Genomic DNA, 25,062 nt, shown 5'->3' with positions numbered 1-25,062 from the left:
ATTTTTTTTCGCATTTTTTGATTTCGCAACAAATTTTATGAATTATTGATTCGTCTCGACAAGAAGAATCGAAAATAAAATATTGTAATCTAAACTCAAATTGTTTTGAACAAACCTGAAAATTTTGGCTGTTTGGCTGATCTTATCTATATGATTTTTCGGCTTTATTAACAAAAATTAAGTTTGGATCATAATTTTTTATTTTTCTCATTCTTCTCGTCAAGAAGAACCATAAATAAATAAATAAAAACAAAAAAATAAATAAAACAATTGACTTGTTTAGCCTAGCCAAAAATGAAGCCAAATGGCGGACTACAGACCGACCTATCGGCTCATGATGACGGTGACGCAGATTGAAGAGACCGCGTCCGCGTCCGCGTCCCCGCAACCCATCTCATGGAAACGCCTGTAAAATTGTCCAACTACACCCAGGATTTCCGAGTCGCCTCGAATCTTCTAGATTGTCATTTTGCCTCGGATAACAAAAGCAAAAGAATTTTGCCTCTCCTCCGTTTTACTTTTCCTTTGCCTTCTGGTCCCCGCCAGTCCTTTCCAGCCGCCCTCCCTCTCTCTCCTTATATATATACCTGCGAACGCACTTGATCAACGAATCAGCCTTTTAATCAAATTCAATCCATATCGAATCTCAAGAGAGAGAGAGAGAGAGGGGAGAGGGAGAATAAAACGAACGATGTGCCTGGTATTTGTGTGCGATGAGGATGAGAGGGTGGTGGGGAGGCAACCAGCGCCGGGAGCGTGTCCGTACTGCGGAGGCATGATCCAGGCCATGGACGTCGAGAGCCAGTGGAGGTTCTGCTTCCTCCCTCTCTATCAAAAGACCAAACGCAAGTTCTACTGCACCCTCTGCGCCCGCCGCCTAATTATGCAGTCCTGATCATCGCACTCTTTTGTGTAATTAATTCTTCTCCTGTCAAGAAATAGTTTTTGATTATATACGTAGATGGAGTATAATATATATTGCTATATTATGTGTATATATGTGATCCTAACTATGGGTGTAAGATCTGTTTCTTCAGCCAAACCGGTACGATTGCGGAAAACGGCCGTTTCTCTGTGCGAGTTTCAGTCCCAATGCTATACCGGTCTATCTCCGAACTGGGCCCTCCGAAAATCGCTACGAACCGGCCAGTACGGTTCGTTGCGGTCGGTTTTTAGAAGTAGGGGTGTATGTATGTGATCCAGTCGGAGGATGTTGTGTTCGGAATTCGGATTCTTTTTGTGGGTCTGATGTTTAAATGTTACCTTTTCTTGATTATTGTGGAATAGTATCTAGCAAGATTGGAAATCACTTCGAGGGTAATTTGTAAGTTCCGAAACGCAGAAAAAGAGTCTTTTGGGCCAAAAGAAAATGCGGGCAGATCGGAATATAGAAGTCGGATCCTCTGTCACCGACTCCCTGTCCCTCTCTCTGTCCCATGCTTCTCTTGCTGCCACGTAGTCCATTTCACACTCATGTTAACTCTGTTACTAAGAGCAACTTTACCAGCAAAGCTAAAATAGCTTTGTAGCTATTTTAACTCATCAAAAGAGGAAAAGTAGTCCTACACTAGATTAGGTAAACAAAGAGTTAAAATGAATTTGTGAACAGTGCTTCGGCACTTTTACCTAGCAACTGTTCATCAGGTAAGGAAAAAAAATTATTTTCTCTCTCCTCTCTCCGTCCTCTCTCTCCCTGTTTCTTTTTTCTTTTTTTTTTAAATTGTCCTTTGTTGTACTTTTTGAGAAAGAAAAAGGTATATTTTAATAGAGGATAGGTTAAATAGATAGTGTTGGTGTAGTGTTGAAAGAAATATGAATAGGTAAAATAAAAAATGTGCACTGTTCACAAGTTTTTTTTACCTAATTATTGATAAACTTGCTCTTAACGGGTTATTAGAGATATTAGTTCCCAAATGCAGAAAAGGAAAAAAAAAGTTCAAAAACCAGTTCAAAGCAAATCTGATTTCTTCCACACTCTCTATTCATGGCCAAAAACACAGTTCAAAGCAAATCCACCCGCTCCCTCTGAGACGGACCCCTCTTCATCGGCCGAGCTACGGCAGCCGTACTCCTTTTCACTCTCTGGCTCCGACCCCTGGCCTGACTTTTCAAAAAACTGAAGAAATCCCATATTAGCTACCGACGGCGTCAACACCACATACTTCTCAGCCGGCGCGGCCTCCACCGAATGACCTCTGCCACGACTCATCGAAATCGACGTTATACAACTACCCGAGTCTCAGTTACTCGATTGATCCGGTGAGGAGGATAATCCGGTCGGCGGTGGCGTAACCGGGGTGGTTCTCGATCCATTCCCTCCGCTTCTCGTCACGGGTCCAAAAACGGGTTTGTACCCACCGGTACAGATTTTCTGTCTGTACCTGTAGACTTTCTGTTTCTGAACCCATCTATATTCAAGTTGGATCCTTTAGGAATGTTTATCACTAATTTTCTGATTTATACTGGGATGATAACGGCACCGTAAGTAATAGAGTTAACATGATTGGAGTCGCTCATTTTGTTTAAAATATTTTTGCTTATAGTCCCTACATAAAATAAGCTTAATCCTGTATCAGTAAGAGTGTTTACGAAATATCCAAATTTTGCTCTAGTATAGATTTTTTGTCTATACCAGTAGCACCATTCGTTCAGAAATTCTCGTATTATTTGGGAATAGTAGTGTCTGTAAATGGCAACGTGCCTGTTACGATTGAGGAATAAGCGGTCGCTTCTGTTGTTGAATTTGTGGAGATTGACTTCTACACTCTCCATTTCTACACCTACACTCCTTTTTTTGTCCTTATTCATGTGAATTTATCTTTTTACCCTTTCATAAGTTCACTTTTTTACACATTAAGGGGCAATAGAGTAAATTCACATCAAATAAAGACAAAAAAAGGAATGTGTGTGGTAAAAAGGGGAGTGTAGAAGTCAATTTCCTATGTTTTATTTGTTTTTCAGAGTTGCTTATGGAGGCGTCAGTGTTTGTATTGAGTGCTTGCCCCGTATGTGTTTATAAATTACGTGTCGCTGTATTTTGGTCCTCGGAGCTTTGTTATGATAACAATGGTAGATATCTTTTTCTCAAAAGAAAAAAAAAATTCTTCGATGCTTAGGGACGCAATGGGGGATTATGTGCATGGCGATTGTGAATACATGTGTCTGAATTTGTCAACATTAATTTGATGTGCGAAAGGATCTCATCACGTAATTTTCTATGTTGTTTATGTTTCTAGCTTTGACCGTTTGATGAGATGTGGAGGGAAGTAAGTTAAAATACAACTAAAAGGATTGCTCTTCTTTGCCAATAGGCACCGCCGCACCGTAACTAGTTCTATTATCGGTTAAATCCATTTTGGTATTTTGGCATTATCCCTAAGAGAATTTCCGTTTGAACCCAATAAAAAAAAAAAAAACTATCGCCTCAAAGGAAAGGCATTTTGACCGTGGAAAGGAATTCGATAATTCGGAGAAAAGATTTGATTTGAATTTAGCAGAAAATTTTGTAAATGAATTCTAGGAACCAAAGAGAAGTATTAAACCCAATTCTCTCAACCTTTTACCATTGAATAAAGATTAATCCTAATTTTGGAGATAGCTCATGTCCAGTTTTATTAGTCTAGTTGTGGGTTCATTGATTTTATGGGCCTACAACGATGATCAAAATTGTTCACTTTGTAGAGTTCGTCGAGTTGGTCATATGCGAAAAAATTAGCTTGATAAAAAATCGTTAAATACATGATTGAAACATATTTGTACAAGAAAAATGGCATGGAAAAAATAATTTGAAACTTAAATTTCCTATTCTTTTTTTTTACAAATATGTTTTGATCATGTATTTATCGACGTTCAATCATTTAATTTTTTACGTGAATAACAAACTCAACGAGTTTTACAAGTGAATTGACTCCGATTAGGAAAAATGACGGAGCTGTCCCCCCTGATTTTCACAAACTGTACCTTCCAATAGGGAAACATGACTCTTGTTGACTTCTTCATCAATTGTTGAGGCAAAATTTTACAACCACGCCCACTTTACACATTTAAATACACGCTCACACATGCAAGTATGTGGGCTCTACATACACTGCACACTCTAATGTGTACGAGTATGTATTTAAATGTGGTCCTAGAACTTCTCTTGTTGAGAATTCTCAAATCCACTGCGCAAAAACCAAACTATAAATCCTCAGAACTTGGGTACAATTTAAAGCATGAAAGGAAGTAGGAGTAATTTGTGATTTCGGGAAAAGATGGGGATTTATATATTATGGGTGTTCATTTGTGCATCTTGATATTTTCAATTTTTTGAGTTAGTGTTCTGACATACTCCATATTGTCAAACGGATTGACAAAGTTTTGGGGTAAGTCAGCAAGTGAAGTAGAGTGCGGTTGACCTCCCTTACATACTCTCATGTACATGGATAAGATTCGATTTATCGTAAGCCCCATTTTCCTCCCCTGAGTCCCCTGGGATAGTCCAAATTATGATTAACAAATGAAAAAAAAAAACAGAAAGTCTATACACACATACAATCTGTGTACAGATTTCATTGTGGGGCCCACCACGGGTCCCACACAAATCATTCGAGCAGTTCATTAAATGTAAAACATTTTTTCAAGGGTCTCCGTATAAAATAATCTCAATTTGATACCTATAGGTGCTCGATCCAATCATATAACTTTTCATTATCCGGAAATCTGAATGAAAAGTTAGATGGTTAGATGAAGCACCTAAAGGTATTGGATTGAGCTTATTTTCTATAGGGACCCTTGAAAAAATATTTTACATTTAATGAACAGCTCGGATGATTTGTGTAGAACCCGTGATGGGCCCTACAACAAAATCTGTGCACAGATTGCTGTGTGTGTAGCTATAGGCATTGGATTGAGCTTATTTGTGACATGGACCCTTGAAAAAATGTTTTACATTTAATGAACGGCTCGAATGATTTGTGTGGAACCCGTGATGGACCCCACAATGAAATCTATGCACAATTTGCTATGTGTGTAGCAGGACTGAAAAAAGAAGAAGAGCCGATTGAACAAAGTTATGAATTTTTAAATTTGGTGGAAAACCTTGGTAAATTGTTAAAATATGTTGAAGTTAGGCTTGTTTATTAACTGAACTAATATCAAACGAGCTTTCAATTGAGGTGAGTTTTCAGAAGTAACTTGAGTTCATAATTTGTGGTGGTTTGTGATCCTCCTTGCGTGGAGGTTTTCAGTTCCTCATTTGTTAGGCTCCCCTTTTATTGCAGAACCTGCAACTCCTCATTCGTAGGGTCTACCCAAGCACATCTTTTTGCAAAGCCTGTCATGTCACACACTTGTATTTATTAACTTTTAGCCTAATCAGGTGGCTCAAAAAACTAATTTTAAGTTATATAATAGTTGCTCATGATTCATTATATATTAACGGGTGATGCTAATGCCACGATAGGATTTGCTGGAGCCACGACAAAGTTGTATTAATTTACATTTTCATCCTCCCACTTGACGCCGCATGAAACGCTTACCATTCCCCTCTCTCTCTCCTTCGTCAACTACAAACCTGAACAATTCCTTCCCTCTACCTCCGTCCCATTAAAGTACAAAGTGCTCAATCTTCAGTCAATACAACTCAGGTCCATTCTAACACAACTATCCTACAAAAATGGGCAAAACAAAATGCTTCTCGATTTTGCGAGCATCAAATCTACCTCCGGCTCTCCGACAGAAAACCAATTGCTGCTCGATTTTGTTAAATAATCATTGTACTGCGATGCTTACGTTTAGGTTTATCAAGAAAAGTGGGTCTTGCGGCGGTCCGATTGCAAGATGGAAATACAAGTCGAAGGGGATTTGAACTGGATCGATGAACAACAATGAATTCAGTTTTCAAGAAAGAAGAAAAGAGGACATAGCATAGAGAAGTGCAGTATTCCGATGTGAGTGAAGGGGAGAGAGATTGCAGGAATTGTTGTGGTCTAGGATGAGGGAGGAGAGAGAATGAAATTGAAGGGAAAGTGGGTATAATGTCCTCAGAGGGATATGAAACGATGAGAGAAAATTGATTGAAGGGTAGAAGTGTCAGAAACTAAGCACAGTCGTGGCTCCAACAAATCCTGTCGTGGCATTAGGGCCACCCTATATTAACTCCCAATTCTATTTTCTTAGTGACGTGGGACTTCACATTATTATTGGTTGACCTTTTTATTGGTGTTGCAATATAATTTCACTTTGCCTTTTCAATAAATTTAAAAAGGTACTCCAACTCATTGTCTCGAACACCATAAATAAGATGTACGAATATTCATCCCACTAGACTATAAATTAAAGCTAGATATTATCTTGAATGTTACTTACAACATTCTCTCTCCCCATATTCCACAAATATGTATTGTTGTCGAGGACAATAACAATAACAACAACAGAACCTATGTAGTCCCTAATTATTGAAGGTATGGGCGGGGGAGGATTGGAGACAGACCTAACTTTTGGCAATATGCACAAAGTGGCTACTCTTAAAATACCATTCAAACAGTGGCCCCCCTATACTTGTTTTGCTGCGGAACCATGCCCCCAAATCAAAGCCAAATGACATCAGAGAGGGCAAGCCTAAAGATCCAATTCAATTTATGTGCACATTACCATGCTTCCTTCATTGATAGTCCAGAGCATCGGTATGCACATTAGTCTTAGGTCTATTATGTAAACTTCATAAGTCCACAAGTCCACCTATTAATTTTGTAAGGTCTAAAGCCCATTTTAAGGTACCCTAGAGTAGGGTAGGGTACCCTAGGATTTAGGCACTTTCATAAGATTTTAGGGTGCACTTTTTTATTATAGGATAGGGTACCTTAGGGTTTAAACACTTTTTTAGGGTTTTAGTGTGCATTTTCTTATTATAGGGTTTTAGTGGTTTAAACACTTTAATAGGATTTAGGGTTTTAGGCATTTTCATAGGATACCCTAGGGTTTAGATTGTGTGGACTTGTGGCTTTACAAAACTATTAGGTGGATTTGTGGGCTTATGAAATGTTTATAATGGATCTATCATTAAATCTCCCTTTTATTTATTTGCATGTCTTTTTGTTAAAACATAAATAACAATTACGAATAATAGGGATAGACATTTTCTGTTGCACTAAAAAAAAAGAAAAGAATGATAGGGATAGTTATAATTAATAAGATTTTTAAACAAAAACTCATAGAATTTAAGTTCTATAGTAAATGCTCTGACTAAAATTTCTAAAGTTGTCAATACAATCATTCCATATTCCTGAACAAACAAGACTAATCTTGTTAAACTATGATAATCGTCATCGATGAAGAAGTTGTGAATGCACTAACATCGTCAGCCAAAAATTTATGAAAAGCAACTTCATAAATTACATCAAACAAAATCGAGTAGCGTATTAAGTCTCAATCAATAAACTGGCATTAGATTTTAACATTCCCTTTCAAAAACAAAGATTTCAACATTTTTATATCAATGAAAGTGGTAGCGTTGCTCATCTCACCTAATAAGGGAAACCAAAACACACACCTAATTGTGCAATTGAATGAGAAGAAGGACCAACAGCAACCCCAGGGGATTGACTCGGTAGTTGAGATTTGGACGGATTATTCGGTGCCTCTGGGTCATGGTAACTTGGTAAGTAGGTGTCCTAATTGGCTAATTCTCTCTTACCCACGGTGAGGAGAGTTTGGGGATCTACCTACCATGCCCCAGGGACAAGGAATTATTTTTCAAGATTTGAGACTTGTAAATTTGCTTCGGTCTGTTTCCAGTGATCTTTGTTTTGAATCTACAAGACTACAATTGCTGAACTTGTTTCGGTTTGCTTCTTTACAGCATGCGAATAGAGTTTGCGACCCCGTTAGTTGACAATGAGATTAACTTTCAAAATCGCTTGAAGTGCGAGTAAACTAGTCTCAAGTTTGTTGATTATGTCTATAAAGTAAATACTAGTTTGTAGAGGATGGTACTGTAATTTTGGTACAGAATCGAGCAACTCACACACTGAGATCACGTTCGACGTGGAGAGTGGAGAGAGAGAGAGAGAGAGATGAGGAGCTCTCACCCACCGCCACCTGTGAAGTCCGGCTTCCCTCTCCCCGAAGACGACAACGACACACCCCGACCAGCCGCCTCCGGCGGCGGGCTACGGAAGAAGGCCACCGGAGTGCGTCCCTGGCTCCTCCTCGACGCCGCCGGCCAGGCCCAGGTAGTTGAGGCCGGAAAGCACGCGATCATGCGGCGGACTGGTCTCCCGGCCCGCGACCTCCGGATCCTCGACCCGCTCCTCTCGTACCCGTCCACCGTGCTGGGCCGGGAACGGGCCATCGTGATCAACCTCGAGCACATCAAGGCCATAATCACGGCCCAGGAGGTTTTGTTGCTCAACTCTCGAGATCCTTCCGTGATGCCCTTCGTTGAGGAGCTTCAGCGTCGTATCCTGCGCCACCACCACGCTACCAAATCCCAGGTTTCTCTCTCTCTCTCTCTCTCTCTCTCTCTCTCTCTCTCAGTCATCGTTTTATTTTTCTCCGTCTACTGTTGTACATATGCGTGTATTTATCTACCGAATAGCATTGAATTATATAGTACACTAATCAATCGGGAAGTTGCAACTGGTGAAGAACTAAGTAGAAATGATTTGATTATTTGAAATTGTATTACTCGTTCCGTCGCAATTCGTTGGTCGCTCGTTCTATTATGACTGGATAGAAAATTTCTTGGTATTTTTTAATTGATTGCATCTTTTAGATAGATCTCAAAAAACCCTGATAAATAGATATTTTCAATCACATTAAAACCATAAATTTAGAGAGATATGTTCATCCCTCGTTCTATGCTGATAGGACAGAAAATTTCTTGATATTTTTTAATTGACTGTGCTTTCCATATGCAATATGCATCTTTAAACGGATCTCAATTAATTCTGATAAATACAAATTTTCAATCACCATTAAACTTATAAATTTGGGATACAGTGTGGACTGAGGCAAGAAATGTCATGGAACTTCTAATTGTTTGGACGGGTGTTAGAATGGGTAAGAGAAAGAAGAGTTTGTGGGCCATGATTCTGCTTTGTTTGATGTGGATCTTATGGCGTGAGAGAAATTCGAGAGTTCTGGAAGGGGTGGAAAAACCTCTGTCTAGGATAAAAAAGAATTTGGTGAATAACTTGTACATTTGGGACAAGGAAGAAATGTGATCCCTTGATCAATTTTTAGATTGGTTTGAGCTTTTCCATTCTCTTGGAAATGTATAGGGCCTTTTTGTTTTGTAGCCTTCTTTTGTATACGGGTGGCCCTTAATGCCTTCTTTCTAATATAATTATTTACTTATCAAAAGGAAAAACTTATAAATTTGAAGATGTATGTGATTTCAGGAAAACATGGATTCTAAAAACAAGGGTTAACAAATTGGGACGGAGACAAGTGGGGAGGGGTGAATAGTATATGAAGAAAGTGGAGATAGGTAGTTGGGTGTATTCCATTGGTTCCGGTCGTGTTCATTTCCCTCAGTTGATACCTCCACAAATCTATGATTGAGTCTTAAGGAAAGAATTTCAATGGATCATAAGCAACAGTCTACGAAGTTAATACAATCAGCAAGAAAAGATTAGCTTTGGGGGAGATCATCTAAGTGCAGTGCTAATTCAGTCACTGTTGGACTAACAACAATAAGGCTTTGTTTGGAATCTTTAGATGAATGTGGATTCCAAATGAAGGGATTTGGTATTATATTTTAACCAGTGTTTTAAAACAAGGAATTAATCGGCGATTAATAGCTTGCACCCCCGATTAGGTCCGACTATGAATAATCACCAATTACTAATTAATATGCAGCTATTAATCGCTTAAAGGTGGCCGACCGCCTAACTAGCGCCTGGCGATTTTTATATCATTGATTTTAACAAAAGTACAAGGGTTTTAGTTGTAGGTGGCTTATCAGATTATAGTGGGAGATGGGTTTGAAGTAACTTTTTTTTTTTCAAACGTGGGTTTGAAGTAGAAAAAAATGAATTTTATTAGGTGTATAGCTGCAAATCATAACATGAAGGATTTCAAATCACTTTCTATTTAATAGTTATTCCAAATCCAGCAAAATGGGGCTCTCAAACTCAATAAACACACTAAAGAATAAACTCAATGTCGAAAGCGCGATGTAAACCATCAAATCCATAGAGCTCTAAACTCAATATCGAACATATTAAAGAAACAACCCCATTATCAAAAGCGCTGTGTAATCAAATGTAAGTTTGAGTTACTGTCATTGAGTAATGTCAATACCATTCATTTGAAATCCATAACCATCCAAAAGAATCTCGTAAGTTCATTTCAAAGCCCTTACACTAGAAAGACATGATTGACTTGTAGTCTTGTGCAGTTGTCATTAAGTGGACATGCTATGTGTTCGGGACATTTTGAAGCACCTATTGTTGATCAGTTCTAAGGGTTAAAACAGATTTTCCTAACTCTGCACAGCTTTACTTCTTATTTTATTGTATAATGGTTTTGAAGTTACTTCTTTAATCCTCACCAGCCTTAATATTTGTAGAAGAGTTAGTTACGAAGTATTGTTGCTAATTGTTTCCTGTGTTGCGCCAATGGTTTCGAAGGAGGGCGGTTTTAATGCCGATGATACAGACTGGACAAATCTGTTTGATTTGGTAGAGCCAATATCAAGGTCACATAGCCCTCAAAAGTTTTCCGAAGGCTTCCCAGGAAATGACGATGGAGGTAAGGTGGATGGGGTAGGAGCTTTTGATAAACAAGATGGATTGAAAGTTCTTCCCTTTGAGTTTATTGCTTTGGAGGCTTGCCTTGAGGCTGCGTGCAGTTGCTTGGAAAACGAAGTAAGGCCCCGTTCCAGAAACCTTCTTAAAAAATAAGCAGCTTATGTCACACTTTCAAACTCAAAAATAATGTAAATGAAAAATAATTTTTTAATTTTTTTTGCACCGTATGAAAGATCTTGATGGGATCTATCAAACAAGATCTATATTGGTAGGAAAATTATTTGCGTAAACACATTATTTTTGAGTTTAAAATTGTTTTCTTAAAAAATAAGTACTTATTTTGGGTTGCGGAACGGAGCCTAAGAACGTTATTACTCCCTCCTTCCCAATTTGTTTGTCTAGTTTGAAGAATCTAACTTATTAGGGAAGCATTATGATTGCAAACTAACTAGAAATTTTTGAAAATGTCCTTCAATCTAATAAGACTTGTCAGATCTGTTCAAGAGACAGGGGTGCAAGGGAAAATTCGTTGGATCTTGACCATTGGCTTTCCAAAATGAACAAATAATTTGGGGGTCTAGGACATCAAAAAGTCGAAAAGTATACGAATAAAATGTGACGTAGGAACCAACTGGGGCTAGTTCAGTTGACGAGGAGTTCCAGTCTTCCCACCTACGTGTGGGTGTTCTTCATTTGTTGGGGTTATTTCTCCCCTTAATGGGGCTTGTAGTTGAGTTGGGCTTATTCCCTTTGATGGGCTTATTTATCTTGTTGGTTGAGTTGTTGGGCTCGGTTATCTCATGGACTCTCACACAGTTGATGTAGTGTCTCGTAGTTTGTATGTTGTACTAAAAAACGTTATGTAATGATCTCTCCTATTGATTGACAAAAACAAAAAGGGACATTGGGAGTATTAACTAATCCATCCATTCGATGTTGGAAACTGAAGAACTTTTTTATTAATGAACTAGTATGTTCATTCATTGTTCAATCATTATTGTTGCTACTGTTGTCATTATTACCATGGTTACTTTTTTTTTGTCTTCATATTGTGGATTCGATTTGTTTTTCTCTTCTTTGTATTGATTTGTCCTGGGATGTAAATTCAGGCGAGGACATTGGAACAAGAAGCTCATCCAGCCTTAGATAAGCTGACTTCAAAAATTAGTACTCTTAATTTGGAACGTGTTCGTCAGATTAAAAGCCGCTTGGTTGCAATAACTGGTCGTGTTCAAAAGGTAAATGGTTTTGCTTTTACTTACATTTCGACCGTTTGATCCAACTTATCCTTTAGAGATCGTATTTTTGGCATTTTTTTTTATCAGTTTTTATGAGGGCCCATGAGGAATAAATGGGTTGGAAGTAATTTGATCTTTGACACCTCCTCTTTACGTGACTTCTTATACCTTATCCATGTCATCCTAATCTACAAGGAGGTGGTTCAATTTATGGTAGAGACAGATGGTTCTGATTCATTCTGTTTATTTGGTGGGGTAAATGATAGGCCAACAATGGTTTTGTTGTTATAGCAAGTCTGTTGTTGGCTTTGCTCTGTACAAGTGGTAATAGCTCGGGCCACTAAGCGGGAGAACAAGTCCTTGAGGTGGCAGTAGCTCTTGATGCAGGTTCAAGTGTATGAGCCGCCACGTTGTGCATATTATGCCGGTGGGTTTTCAGTTCATCTCTACCACCAGTTCTGAGGACTGGAATTGAGGAATGGCTTTCCTCTTGTGTTGTGCTTAGGATCTCATCTTTTATGTAGCTGCTTCCAATATAGTGAAAGGAGGAGGGTTGAGATAAGTTCACAACCATCTCAATACTTAACTTTTCACAACTTATAAAATAGTGACCAAATGAAGTCGCCACTCCTGAGACACAAGCTTGTTGAGTTGAATAGAGTAAGTTAAATTAATGAGTATGGTGTTGAAAGACTGAAATTTGTTTCTCTTTCTTGTGTATCCGTCCATTTTCTGAGTGATATCTAATGCTAGTGAAATATTGAAGCACTGGTTTTGCAATTAGTTTGAATTATGACGTTGTTTTGAGTCTTAAAAAATGAGGAAAGATGTTGAGTTGTTGACTATATAAACACATTGCGCACCCCGAGTGAGAAATTGCTTCCCAAAATCTGTTGGAGTCCCAAGTACTCGCTGACCTCCTAATCTTGCGGATGGAGTTGTGTTGAAATGTTCAAAAACATGCATAATCTTCCACAGTAGAATTCCTACCCACTGCAACATTAAGAACCACAGGGAGAGCAACCTCTAGCTTCTCTACCCTCCATATATGTTACCTGAACTTTACTCTCCTCACGTCCCCACCATCATATGGGCCATACAAGCGTTCTCCACTTCTCATCTAACACCCAAAAGACTAGTTTTGTATATGTTTATCTGCTTTTGATTAGTTGGATATGTTGAAATTAGCAGAATTAAAGGAATTCATGAAATTTGTCAGAAACAGCGGAAATAACTGTTGCTATGTGTGCGTTCTATTGTTTCTTTGTTTCCGTTGGATGTCCAAATAAACATTCACATAACTTGGCTCTTTATTATTATTTTTTTTGATCTGACATAGCTTGGCTCTTTCTGCATATTAACGTGCAGTATACGCTTTGGAAACCAATTTGTCAGTCATGTTTGTTTGGGCTGAAGTGACATAACATATGGATGAGAAACTTGCACAAGGGCCAATAACCAATGGCTGATGTCAGTGCCCTGAATATATACTGAAAGCTAATGGGTTTTGGGCTTCCTAAAAAGATGTGCTCCGAACAAGTTGTTTGCTGTTTTGGAGAATTGTTTTTCTTGGTTCGCAGTATGGACTACCTTGCTTCTTCCGTTCTGCAAATCAACCCATTTGTTGGAAGGCTAGCCAAGGTCCCTATTTATCTTAATGGGAAGAACTTGAGTAGAATAACGGTTGTAAGCATTTGCAGTATAGATCTTTAACTGCTTGGTAAGGGTGTGCTAATTGAGGGGCGTGCTTTTATAGTGTGCTTTCAAATTTTATCGTTTTATGCTTATATAAGTGGATGCAAATTAATCGATATCAGTCCATATGTTTATATTGGTCATAAGCGGGTTGTATTACTCCATGATCTCAGTGTTGCAGTTTTATAGGTTGGAGCTTTTGTCTATTTATCCCTGCTGTCAGTTCTATTTCCTAGGTTTTCTTATTCAACGTGTTCCTTGTTTTTCTGGATCAAGATGCATTTATTTCATTTCAGGTAAGGGATGAACTAGAACAGCTATTAGATGACGATGAAGACATGGCAGAGATGTATCTTACCGACAAAATGGTGCAACAGCACCTTGAAAATTCTTCTCAACCATCTATGGATGAGCATGATGGCATAGATGATGATGTTGCTCGATCCAACATGGATGACAGGCATGTTATATCATTGCATATTGCTTCATCGTTCTCGGACCCATCCTCTGTTTAGGCACATGCAATATAGTTCTTGTAATACGTCAGGACTCCTGCTGGAATTTCTTTTTTTGATCAGCTTTTTTTTTTTAGCAGCATTCCTGCTGCAATTTTGTCAGATGTTAATGGGGCTTCCACCAGTTTTGAAGGTAATGTCCATAATATTGATAACACCCAAGAACAGCTCTACGCAGCATCTCATGTGCTTAGAAGAGACAGTCATGGGACCCACACTAGTACCACCCATAGTGTCATAAGCAAGCATCTTGATGTGGAAGAGCTTGAAATGCTCCTGGAAGCATACTTTGTTCAGATTGATGGTACATTAAATAAATTGTCAACGGTACGTGCCTCGCCCTAGCACTGTCCTTGATGCTTTGTTATTAAATAACTGTTGCATTATTCTTGTTAAAAATCATCTATATTTACTTGGTTAATGCTATCCTTGGTTGAACTATCTATTCTGGATGAAAAGACCTACTAACAAAGGCATTTTCGTAGAAAAGTAGAAAAGTGATGTTGGTTATGAAATGAAGGAGAAAGGTGATGATCTACACGATCATAATTTTTATGAAGGGATTTGCCTGTTGGTGGTTGTGCTATAATTTTCTGAACATTTTTAAGCTAAGTTCACTCTGTATAGTAGAATTTTCATGTGCTTCTCTAGAATGAATTGCAAGGTTGTTTGGACATAAATTGTTTAAGACCACCTAAGTTGCAAGTTTTCAGTCATTTTGTGGGTGTAGAAAAAACTCTAAACTTGTTATTCCTTTTCAAAGACGGCACACTGCCACAAGGATTGGCACTTTAAGACTCGTGCTGGGAGGATTCATTCAACATCCAATCAATAACACCAGCTCTTCATCTTTAGGAGAGCCATGACCTCATGATAGGTTTGTTCTTTTTTTTTGTTTTGTTATGGTAAGTGTTAAGGCATCCAACTTCAAACTAGTTGGCAAGAAGTGGAGAGGCCCCCCAGGCTCATAGACTAGGTTTGGAGGTTATATTTAATCAATATGGGACAAACTCTAACACTTCCCCGCACAAGCGACCCCTGACTGCATGTGGAGAGGTAAACAAATGACCCATAACACTTGGATTACAACAAACAACAGTGCACTTATGGCACAAATAAGGGGGAACAAATTCTCCGAAACCCTAGCTCTGATATCATGTTAAAGTATCCAACTCCAAATCAATTGGCAATAGGTGGAGTAGCCTCTAGAATATATTAACCAAGCTTGGGTGGCTTAGATGAGCGATGTGGGACAAATCTAACACTCCCTCTCACGTGCAGTCCGGATGCACGTGGAGGTGACAGACTAGGAGATCAGGAGCTGAGCGATCGACTTAGGTGATAGAGATGACAGAGACTTTCCCACGAGAGGTGAGGCCACTCAAGGCTTAGCTCTGATATCATGTTAGATTTGTTAGAGGGTTCCAACCTAAAACAATTGGCAAGAAGTAGAGAGGCACCTAGACTCATATACCAGGTTTGGAGGTTATATTTAACCAATGTGGGACAAACTCCAATAATAAGTACTATGTTATTGCCAAAACGAAGATCTACAATGAAGCTCAAAGCATGGCCGAAGTGGCTACCAACACGTCTACAAGTGACTCATAGCTGGCTTAGGAAGATGACTAGCAACATGAGGCTAGAAAACGAAAAGCACCCAACAAAACTAGACGAGATCGGGTTGTTCTTTTGATTCCTTATTGCCTCATTGGTGTAATATTACATGTCATCATTTTTGTAAAGTCAAACATCACCGCTTTCATTTTCCGGAACTTGCTAGTGTGCATTATGCATGTTACTGAGATAAACAACCTTTTGTTTCGTTTGGGTGCCATGGGAAGCTGAGGGAGTATGTTGACGACACAGAGGATTACATCAACATTATGCTGGACGACAAACAGAACCATCTCCTTCAAATGGGTGTCATGTTGACAACGGCTACGCTCGTAGTGAGTGCATTTGTTGTCGTCGCTGGGATTTTCGGCATGAACATCCAAATCGATCTCTTTAGCGAAGAAAAAGCTGGGATGCAAGAGTTCCTGTGGACTGTTGGTGGCGGCGCTACCGGCAGTGTATTCTTGTACGTGATTGCTATCGCCTGGTGTAAACATAAACGCTTGCTGGAGTGATCACAAACCTGTCCACTTGGTCTGGATTGTAAATTTACTTCTGTATCCACATCTGTATCCTCAAATTGATGCGGACTCTTGGAAAGTTCCAATAAAGTGTAATTCAGTATATACGAGATTGCTGTAATTCCAGAAACTTCTTTTCTGTTAGAGATTTCAAGCAGGGATTATGGTCGACATATTCTGCGGTAGTTGGGATGATGTTTTATAGTTCCTCACACGGTAGAGAGTGTTTTATAGTTCCTCACACGGTAGAGAATGTTCCTTATGCTAGAACCTCTCGGTATAATATTGTGCGCTTATTTTGCCACCGGATAGATGCATAATCAAACAATATATTTTCAATTCGGAAAGTCTGTGGACACAGCAAATTTGTGCACAGATCGTGCATAGATTGCGTTGTGGGGCTCATTACGGGTCCCACACAAATAATCCAAGTTGTTCATCATGTTTAAAATATTTTTTCAAGGGCACCCGCAAAAAAATTAGCTCAATCTGATATCTATAAGTGCTCAATTCAATCATCTAATTTTTTATTATCTTGAAATCGGAATGGAAAGTTGGATGATTAAATTAGGCACCTATACGTATTGAATTGAGCTGATTTTTCGTGGGTGCTCTCGAAAAAATATTTAATCATGATGAACGGCTTGGATCATTTGTGTGAGACCGATAATGGGCCCCATAACGCAATCTGTGCACGATCTGTGAACAGATTTGTTGTGTCAGTAGCAAGGTTGTTTTCAATTTTTGAAATATGGGTATGAGAAAATGTATGACTATATTTAATTATAGGTCGTAAAAGGGGTAATAAAGTAAAGGAGCAACGCCCTCTTAAAAGTTCTATAGAACAAGTGGTTATTGCTCCCTTACCTCATTCCTTCTCCAATTAAGCAACAAAAGCGTCATAAGATGCTTTTTTTTTTAATGAGAATATTTACTTAATCTGGCTTATAGCTTTCTTTTCATCGGTGGCAAAAACTGTGGGTTTTTTGTCATCATTGTTGTGGGCTCCACGGTTTGTTATGTAGTTATCTAAACCATTTATTTTGAATGAACTCACAAAATAACATATAGAATTCACGTAAAAAATTAGCTTAATTGGACATCGATAGGTATCCGTTTTTTAAACCAAAATCTAATTTTCGGTACACTTATCGATGTTCGATCAAGTTAGGCCCTGCCAGATGAACGATTCAGATGACTACATAACGCATGGTGGGCCCACAATGGCGGTGGTGGTCGGTTTCCATTGGCAGTGGACCAAATTTTCTTTCTCATCCTAAAGATGTCTACATGGAGCATGACCCACTAACTTTAGAAAAGGACTGCACCATGACATTCAACAATCGCCTACAAGGAAAATCAATTTGAGCCAAAGGAATCACAACACATAATCACAAACTGGTGGCGGAGAGAGAGAGAGAGAGAATGCAAATGGTGGTAAGAGCAACTGCAAGCAAATTTGCTTCATCATCATCTAGTGTGCCACCAGCTGAAAGGAGAGAAGGAAGAGCGAGAAGAACAAGGGTGATGATGGAGATAGGAAGGAGGGGCATCCTCGTATCAACTGTGTTTGTAGCTGCCCAAGTCAGTGACTCTAAGACTGAGCTTCTTCAAAGTACGTAAAAACACATCTATCTTCTCCATTTTTTCCCTTCCCTTTTTTTTTTTTTTTTGGGAATAATAACATAGGAGAATTATAATTTTTTTTTTTTGCCATTCATTAAACCTAATTTACTCTATCCAATGAGAGTTATAATTAAATAGGATAAAAACCCATTACACAGGTTTGCAGATTCATTGAATGCTACTCATTTTAATTCAGTTTCTACCTGATTACTGCCTATACTGTCAAGCGAATACACCAGTCGGGCACAGAAAGTGCATGGATGGCCAGGTTGTGTCGATGATCAAGTCCTTGAAATTCTAATCCTTCGTGCATTTTCTGCGACCAGTTTTGTGACCGGCAATTCGATCTGTGTCTATATTAGAATTTCACAACTTGCTCAACCGCTACTCTTTCTTTTGTGGATGTCTAACCATTCAGAAACTTATCAGATTATCTGAAGAAATCACAAGACAACAAAGCCAAGAATGACAAGGAGGTAATTAAAAACATTACTCTTTGATGGCCTAATTAACCATTTATTTGGGTAAATTTAGATTAGATGCCTATCAGATATATTCATATGAATGTGTCGATAATTAAATTACTCTAGCTCTCTTGTACAGTAACATACTGCTTTTATCCTCTTGAGTGGTACGTGATATTTAAGCCGGAATCCAAATAAAACCACACGAATAGTTTGGATTGGATTGGGCAGCGTTGTGGACATCATAGAACAAACTAATCCATGAGTACTTAGTTCGGGATATCGGAAAAACAAATCTTCTTTGTTATTCTTGTATTTTTTTTACATGGTATTATATAGAAGTCGTTTTCAGCAGTCGTTCCCCTCTCAAAGATTCAGAATATACGTAATCGCACTTGCTTTTGACGAGAGTATTACACCAGATATATCATGACGGATTCCTTAGAAATTCTATATTTCTAGAGTACTACTATCTCCTTTCACGTGGATGGAGAGTCCCACTTCAAATTTAACCTGTAGATTCCACCGGAGTACAAAATAGCTACCGCGCGGCTTAAGACCGTTGTATACTTGTCTGATTAATTATGTGTTGATTTTCTTCTTCTATAAACAGAGATTGGATAGCTATTACAAGAGAAATTACAAGGATTACTTCGAATTTGTGGAGGGGTCTCTACAGGGGAAGAAAGACGAGGAGCTCTCTGAATCAGAAAAGGGCATTCTGGAGTGGCTGAAGAGAAACAAATAAATTAACTTGTATTGCCGATCGAGAAAAGGGAGGCAAGGCAATCGTGTACTCAAATTTTCTTGTGTTCTTTTATTCATGCGTTTAGCACTAATCCATAACTTAATGGAGTCATGAGAAGAGACTGGAGAGATAAGTTCAACCCTTTTGAAGGATCACTTTGACACAGTGTTGTAATCTCGTACCATATCGGTCCGTACCGACCATGAAACAGTAAACATAACCAGCCAAAATACCGGGCATACCACAATGTAATAATCAAAATCAAATGGTTGCTAAAGTTAATACTGTGTGCTCAAAAAAATACTCACATTGTAATAATCAAACTTAACAACCTCTTAGCAACTCATCAAATTTGGGCATTTAGATAATCAAAATTAGCAACATTTTACTAATAACCAAATTTATTGGACCCCACATCTTTTAAATTAAGTAAACCATTATGGGAAAGTGAAACTCATTCTCCATAAAGCAAATGCTTTATTGGTAAGTGGAACTCACTCTCCACTTCTTCTTTTTTATAGGCAACAAGATTTTATTAGAACTCGACAAAAGGTACATCGTGGTAGCCAAACTTAATACTCAAGGGAGAAACTTGAGACATTGAGAAAGCCTAAAGAAAAGGGAAAATAAAAAAGAAACATCCAACAAGAAAGTGGAACTCATTATCCAGTTTGGCAAGTAGTTGTGCATTTAACAATATTGATCACTTTATGAATTTTAACAAATACTCTCCACTTTCACTTATTTTACTAGAATGTCATTCAATGTAGACCATTAGATTGAGAAGGAAAAAAAATTAATCGTTAGATTGGAATTTTTACCAACTCCTTTTGGTTATGGGCAAAAAATAAATAATGTAGACTTCTATATTGCTAATTTTAACAATGTCTTAAATGGATAACCAAAATGTGATATGACAACTTTTAGTTATCTAATTTTGATTATTACATTGTGGATGCTCTTAGAATTTATTTTATTTCTCTATTTTAAGTTTTGCAATTATTCACAAGTATATTAAAAACATCTAAAAATGTATATTTTGATAAGGGGAAATTGGTGTTCAGTGGCCCTTGGGGCAAATTATTCTCAAGTCATGGAATACTTTTTTGGAATTGCCCCTACATGGTAAGGAAAACAATAATTCTCAAGACATGGTATTGAAGACAAAAATATCCCTCTTGTCTTAAACTTAGAGGGCAACTTAGATTCAAACACGGGGCAACTTAGGTTCATACACGGGGTAACATAGAGGGCAACTTAAGGTTCATACACGGGGCAACTTAGGGGCAACTTACATTTATATACGAGACAACTTAGGCTCATACACGGGACAACTTAAGTTATATACGGGGCAACTTAGTCACTGAATAAATAGCCACCACCACACCTCCATTCCCACACCACAAAAACAGAGCAGACCCAAATCCATTCCCATTCTCTCACCCATTTTCTCATCATCTAGATCGAAAAAACAAAAATGGCATATTTCATTAATTCCTAAGCTCCTCCTCATGATCTCTCTCTTCCAATTCTCACTCTCTTCCAATTCTCACTTGCCACCAGAAGACTCACCGAGTTATACATACCGCCCACTACACCAATGCAATACCACAACGGGCATATCAAAATCAATCTCATCTTCTACGGCAAATTCGCTTCCGCCCAGCGAGCCATTGTCTCCGATTTCGTCGCCTCGCTCTCTTCTCCCCCAGCTCAAAACGAGCCGTTGGTCGCCACTGGTGGAAAACCACCGACAAATACTACGAGAAAGCCAAATCGAAGAAAATGGAGAGAGAAAGAGATGTATGTATACCTCTCTTTGCCGGCGGTGTCTCAAATTTGGGCCTTGAAAGGGGAAAAGAGGAGTACCGTAAAGGGAGGGGAGAAAGAGGAGAACTAATTTTAGTGTTTCAATAGTGGGGGTATATTAGACATTTTATCTTGCATTCTTTATGTATTTCGAATTACTTTTTCCTTCTCATGAAATGAGCAATTTCATGAAAACCTCTCTATGACTTGAGACTTTTTTAATTTTGCCCTAACACCCACTTAAATGCAATTCCCCCTTTTGATTAAATCCGAAGTGGTACCAAGATACAAACTGGTACTGATACATACCGCCCTAGTAGAAAAAACGGTACACTAACCAGTACAAGATTGATAACTTTGCTTTAACAACATTCGGGGTTGGTACATGCAGTTGGATAAAATAGAAAAAATACATAATAAAACAAGATGGATGTTTTCTTTCCTGGTAATGTAAGCGTAAATTAACCCGAAAACTGAAGCTTTATATTGGGGCAAACAATATGATTATAGAGCAAATCATTTTGAACAAGTAAATACCTTCAAAGGCTAGAAAGGAAAAGGCTAGTAAGGCTAACAAAACAAAGAAACAGACTCGAGGAAGATGGATTACACTCTAACACTGCCTTCTACTTAAAAGCTTTCCTGAAAACTTCTTAGGCTTAATGGAGATGTTATAATTGGAAGCTAAAAGTATGGCTTCCAAGTTTCCAACAACGAGTTTTTTCACTTTCATATTGGGAAAATTACCGATCAGCTGTACGTACAAGGAATAAGTAGCGCTTCAGTGGTCTCAAATTTCGGAATGACCAAAAACATGGCATAATTTCTCGTCCGAATCATTTTGCCCAGATCATTTTGCGCTTATTTTGGGTGCAAGTCCTCCAGAAACAAAAAAACAAGTACAGTACATGATATGAGAGCAAGTCTATCTATCTAATACAATGGACGAATCCAAAAATAGATACTAAAAATGGGTCCATGGAATGATTATTCTTTAAGGGATGTTCAGGCCTTTTTGGAGTGCAAGTTGTACAGATAAAGAAGAAAGTTCTTAAGGTCGTGGGAGCAAGTCCATCTAATACAAGAGAAGTCCATCTAGTACAAGAGGCAAGTCAAAAAATGCAGACCTAAAATTGGGCTCATAAAATGAATACTCTACTTTTTGGGGTACAACTCCTAAAAAAGAAAAAGAAATTAATAAGTCCACAAAATTATGGGAGCAAGTCCATATAGTACAAAGGGCAAGTCCAAATATAAGTATGTCTACTTACGGTAGGATTGGAATTACTAATTGAGTGCTCTGGTGGCTTAACACCTATGCATGTGAGACCCATATGGTAAAGAGTAGTTATAAAAAGTGGAGTAACAAATTTTCCCTGTAGAGAGATTAACATTACTGGAGAAATAAATAAACAAAAATTCTTCACACAAGAAAAAATTAATACAAAAATTCTTCACACAAGAAAAAATTAATTAACGTCCCATGTAAAGATACCACAAAGATGACCAGGAATTTTTTTAGCCAAAATACCTATCTAAAAAAGTCACTTTTTGTTACTCCCTCCGTCCCATTTTTAAAGTCTAGTATTTCATTTTGGGCTGTTCCTTAATAAATGTCTATTTTGTAAAATTAGTAGGTAAAAGTTGGTACATTTTCCATTTTGTCCATAAAAGTAGATTATATTTTGAAAAGTTAGTGAGTAAAAGTGTAATTAATGATAATGTCTTCATAGAGGGTAAGTAGAAAAAGTGGAGGAAAAAATTGATGTGAAAAGTGTAATGATGATATTTTCTTAATAATTTGGAGTTACGAAGCGGAACACTTAAAAATAGACGGATGGAGTATTATTTAGCTAGACTTTTTGAAGACACACTGCACCAGCCTTTTTATTTCAACACTACTTCTTTAAGAGCATCTCCAACGGGAGATGTCAAATATGATGTGGAGCTTGTAACTGTAATATTTGACACTAATTGACAAACCAAACCAAATGCCTTTTTTAGGCCAAATCGTACGTGGCTTTTGACATGGATGATGGGGGGAGGAAGCATGCCAACTTTGACTACCTACACCTTGCCTACCAAATTTCAAAAAATGACTTTGTATTTTGACATAAGGGTTGGAAATGGATAATTTGATGTCAAATAAATAGAATTTGACATAAAGGTTGGAGATGAGGTTTTGATGTCAAATTGGAGATGTCAAAATGTCACATTAGCCTTAAAAAAAAATTGACATCTCCAATTTGAAGTCAATAGTTGGAGATGCTCTAAAATACTCTTTCTTATCATTCCTTTATTAAAAAAATTAAGTTACAAACATTATACTATTTCAAGTATATGGTGCCAGCGCGGACCCACAATGGTTTGTTCTGAACAACTGATATCGTTAGTGTCGATGACAATATCATTCAAGAAAAAATCATCTTGATCATATATCAATAGGTACCAAACAACTTTATATTTTTTAGAATAATTTTTTTTTGTTTAGACACCTATGGGTGTTTCGATGAAGATAATTTTTTAATGAATAGACTTCTTAGCAAACACTTAAAAATGACCGATTCGGATTATTTAATTAAGTGATCAATGTATCCTTATAAATAAATTACAAGTGAGTTATGTTAATGTCGGTCCAAAAAAGAAAAAGGTGATATGCTAGTGAATAATTTTTTATTTTTGCCTAGGTATTGTAGCTAAGTTTGGTGTTTATGGAGTCTCGTGCACTTGCTCTAAGCTAACCCTGAAATACGATCGAGCCAACTCTAATAGGTCATGGCCTTTGATTTTTATTTTTTTTGTCACACAGTATATACATCAGCGGGAAGTTAGCAAATTAGTCCACAATCACAATGAATCCAGAGACTATCCATAACCCTAAATCCCAACTGCCCCTTATAACTCGAACCCAAACCTCCACCGAAGAAGACGGTGGATGATGCCTACTGAGCTAAGAGCTCATTGGCTTATGGCCTTTGATTCACACAAGTCAAGGAAAGTAAAGGGCTAAGGACGACAATTTTTCCAAGGACCACTTAGAGTGTCTAATGGTGGGATAGAAATGAGGGGATGAATAGTTATTTTAGAATGAAAAATGGTTAAAAATTAGTTAGATGGATAATCGGATCCCTTGTCCCGAATTTCCTGTCCCACCCTTAAATGATTGACACGTGTCATCTCAACAAAACCTAAAAGATCCCACCACATCCAATTCCTCCCGTTGTCTTCTCCCCCTTCCTTCACCCCAAAAATCACGAACAAACTTTTTCTTAATGAGTGAGTGTGGTGGTAAGATCTATGTCCTTTAGCCTAGCGGTCTTGTGTTCAAGCGTAGGACACCCAAAACATGGTCGAAGCCGCATACGACTAGTGCTAAAGACAAAGAAAATGAGAAAAAAAGACACTTAAAGTATACATAAATGGTTCATCATTTCTCATACCACTTTAAAGCGACAAAGCCATTTTGCTTCTCATATTCAACAACTAATTTATATATAAAAACGTGAGAGGCCTCGTTTTTACAGGGCGTCCAGAATTTTAGGTGGGGCCTGTCTGCTCTCCTCCTCAATAACCTAGACAACCAAAACAACAACAATGGCGGCGGTTGGAGCGATTCCTCCGATGCCAACGAGTGGTGGCGAAACGACAGTACCGGCATTTTCTCTTCCTCTACTCTTGTGTTTTTTTTTTTCCAATGAGGATGAACCAATTAATTCTCTAATGTAATCGCTGCAAAATGACGGTACTGGTGGTGGCAGTTGCACCGGCGAGAAGGGCCGGTAGTGGTGTTCGTGAATTTTTTGGGGCAAAGGAAGAGGGGAGAAGACGAAGAGAGGAATTGGGTGTGGTGGGTTTTGTTGGGAAGGACATGTGTCAATCGGGAAAATGACGGCCAAGTACATATTTTGATAATTAATACTCACTAAAGGCATTTTCAGCATTAAAAAATGTTCTTAGCATGTCCTTGACGGGTATTAATTATCAAAACACGTCATGAGCCGTCATTTTCCCATCATTTAAGGGTGGGACAGAGAATGGGGACTGAATCCGAGTCCATGAGGGACTTGGAAAAGACTTTTCCTTAACCAGCAAG

The 25,062-nt window shown here is 38.2% G+C and overlaps 3 protein-coding genes and 1 non-coding gene across 4 annotated transcripts; 3 read left to right on the top strand and 1 right to left on the bottom strand.

The window, feature by feature from the left end:
- The first annotated feature begins 468 nt into the window (after nucleotides 1-468).
- Nucleotides 469-1,309, top strand: LOC131327981 (uncharacterized). Its single transcript, XM_058361101.1, has one exon. It carries the CDS (start codon nucleotides 692-694, stop codon nucleotides 893-895), a length of 204 nt encoding a protein of 67 aa, XP_058217084.1. The 5' UTR covers nucleotides 469-691; the 3' UTR covers nucleotides 896-1,309.
- A 5,232-nt stretch (nucleotides 1,310-6,541) lies between these two features.
- Nucleotides 6,542-6,649, bottom strand: LOC131328124 (small nucleolar RNA snoR100). The gene has a single exon (XR_009200405.1). It is a non-coding gene; the product is annotated as a small nucleolar RNA snoR100 (small nucleolar RNA).
- A 1,124-nt stretch (nucleotides 6,650-7,773) lies between these two features.
- LOC131327976 (magnesium transporter MRS2-3) lies at nucleotides 7,774-16,495 on the top strand. The gene is made up of 6 exons (XM_058361094.1): nucleotides 7,774-8,474; nucleotides 10,617-10,853; nucleotides 11,846-11,974; nucleotides 13,966-14,129; nucleotides 14,262-14,511; nucleotides 16,029-16,495. The coding sequence occupies exons 1-6, from the start codon at nucleotides 8,055-8,057 to the stop codon at nucleotides 16,314-16,316; spliced, it is 1,488 nt and encodes a 495-aa protein (XP_058217077.1). The 5' UTR covers nucleotides 7,774-8,054; the 3' UTR covers nucleotides 16,317-16,495.
- Nucleotides 16,496-17,653: 1,158 nt separating this feature from the next.
- LOC131327980 (uncharacterized) lies at nucleotides 17,654-19,325 on the top strand. Its single transcript, XM_058361099.1, has 3 exons — nucleotides 17,654-17,937; nucleotides 18,378-18,424; nucleotides 19,026-19,325. Exons 1-3 carry the CDS (start codon nucleotides 17,748-17,750, stop codon nucleotides 19,158-19,160), a joined length of 372 nt encoding a protein of 123 aa, XP_058217082.1. The 5' UTR covers nucleotides 17,654-17,747; the 3' UTR covers nucleotides 19,161-19,325.
- Nucleotides 19,326-25,062: the final 5,737 nt, after the last annotated feature.

This window comes from Rhododendron vialii, chromosome 5a, assembly GCF_030253575.1.
Source record: "Rhododendron vialii isolate Sample 1 chromosome 5a, ASM3025357v1".
NCBI classification, from domain to species: Eukaryota; Viridiplantae; Streptophyta; class Magnoliopsida; order Ericales; family Ericaceae; genus Rhododendron; species Rhododendron vialii.
This window is presented reverse-complemented; position numbering and strand designations above follow the sequence as displayed.

What these genes read in the sequence shown, in the direction of transcription:
- LOC131327981 (XM_058361101.1), top strand. Translation starts at nt 692, where the DNA reads ATGTGCCTGGTATTTGTGTGCGATGAGGATGAGAGGGTGGTGGGGAGG.
- LOC131327976 (XM_058361094.1), top strand. Translation starts at nt 8,055, where the DNA reads ATGAGGAGCTCTCACCCACCGCCACCTGTGAAGTCCGGCTTCCCTCTC. An exon ending in ACCACGCTACCAAATCCCAG is followed by an intron (nt 8,475 to 10,616) that starts GTTTCTCTCTCT and finishes ATGGTTTCGAAG; the next exon opens with GAGGGCGGTTTTAATGCCGA. An exon ending in CATTAAATAAATTGTCAACG is followed by an intron (nt 14,512 to 16,028) that starts GTACGTGCCTCG and finishes TGCCATGGGAAG; the next exon opens with CTGAGGGAGTATGTTGACGA.
- LOC131327980 (XM_058361099.1), top strand. Translation starts at nt 17,748, where the DNA reads ATGCAAATGGTGGTAAGAGCAACTGCAAGCAAATTTGCTTCATCATCA. An exon ending in TAAGACTGAGCTTCTTCAAA is followed by an intron (nt 17,938 to 18,377) that starts GTACGTAAAAAC and finishes GAAACTTATCAG; the next exon opens with ATTATCTGAAGAAATCACAA. An exon ending in AAGCCAAGAATGACAAGGAG is followed by an intron (nt 18,425 to 19,025) that starts GTAATTAAAAAC and finishes TTCTATAAACAG; the next exon opens with AGATTGGATAGCTATTACAA.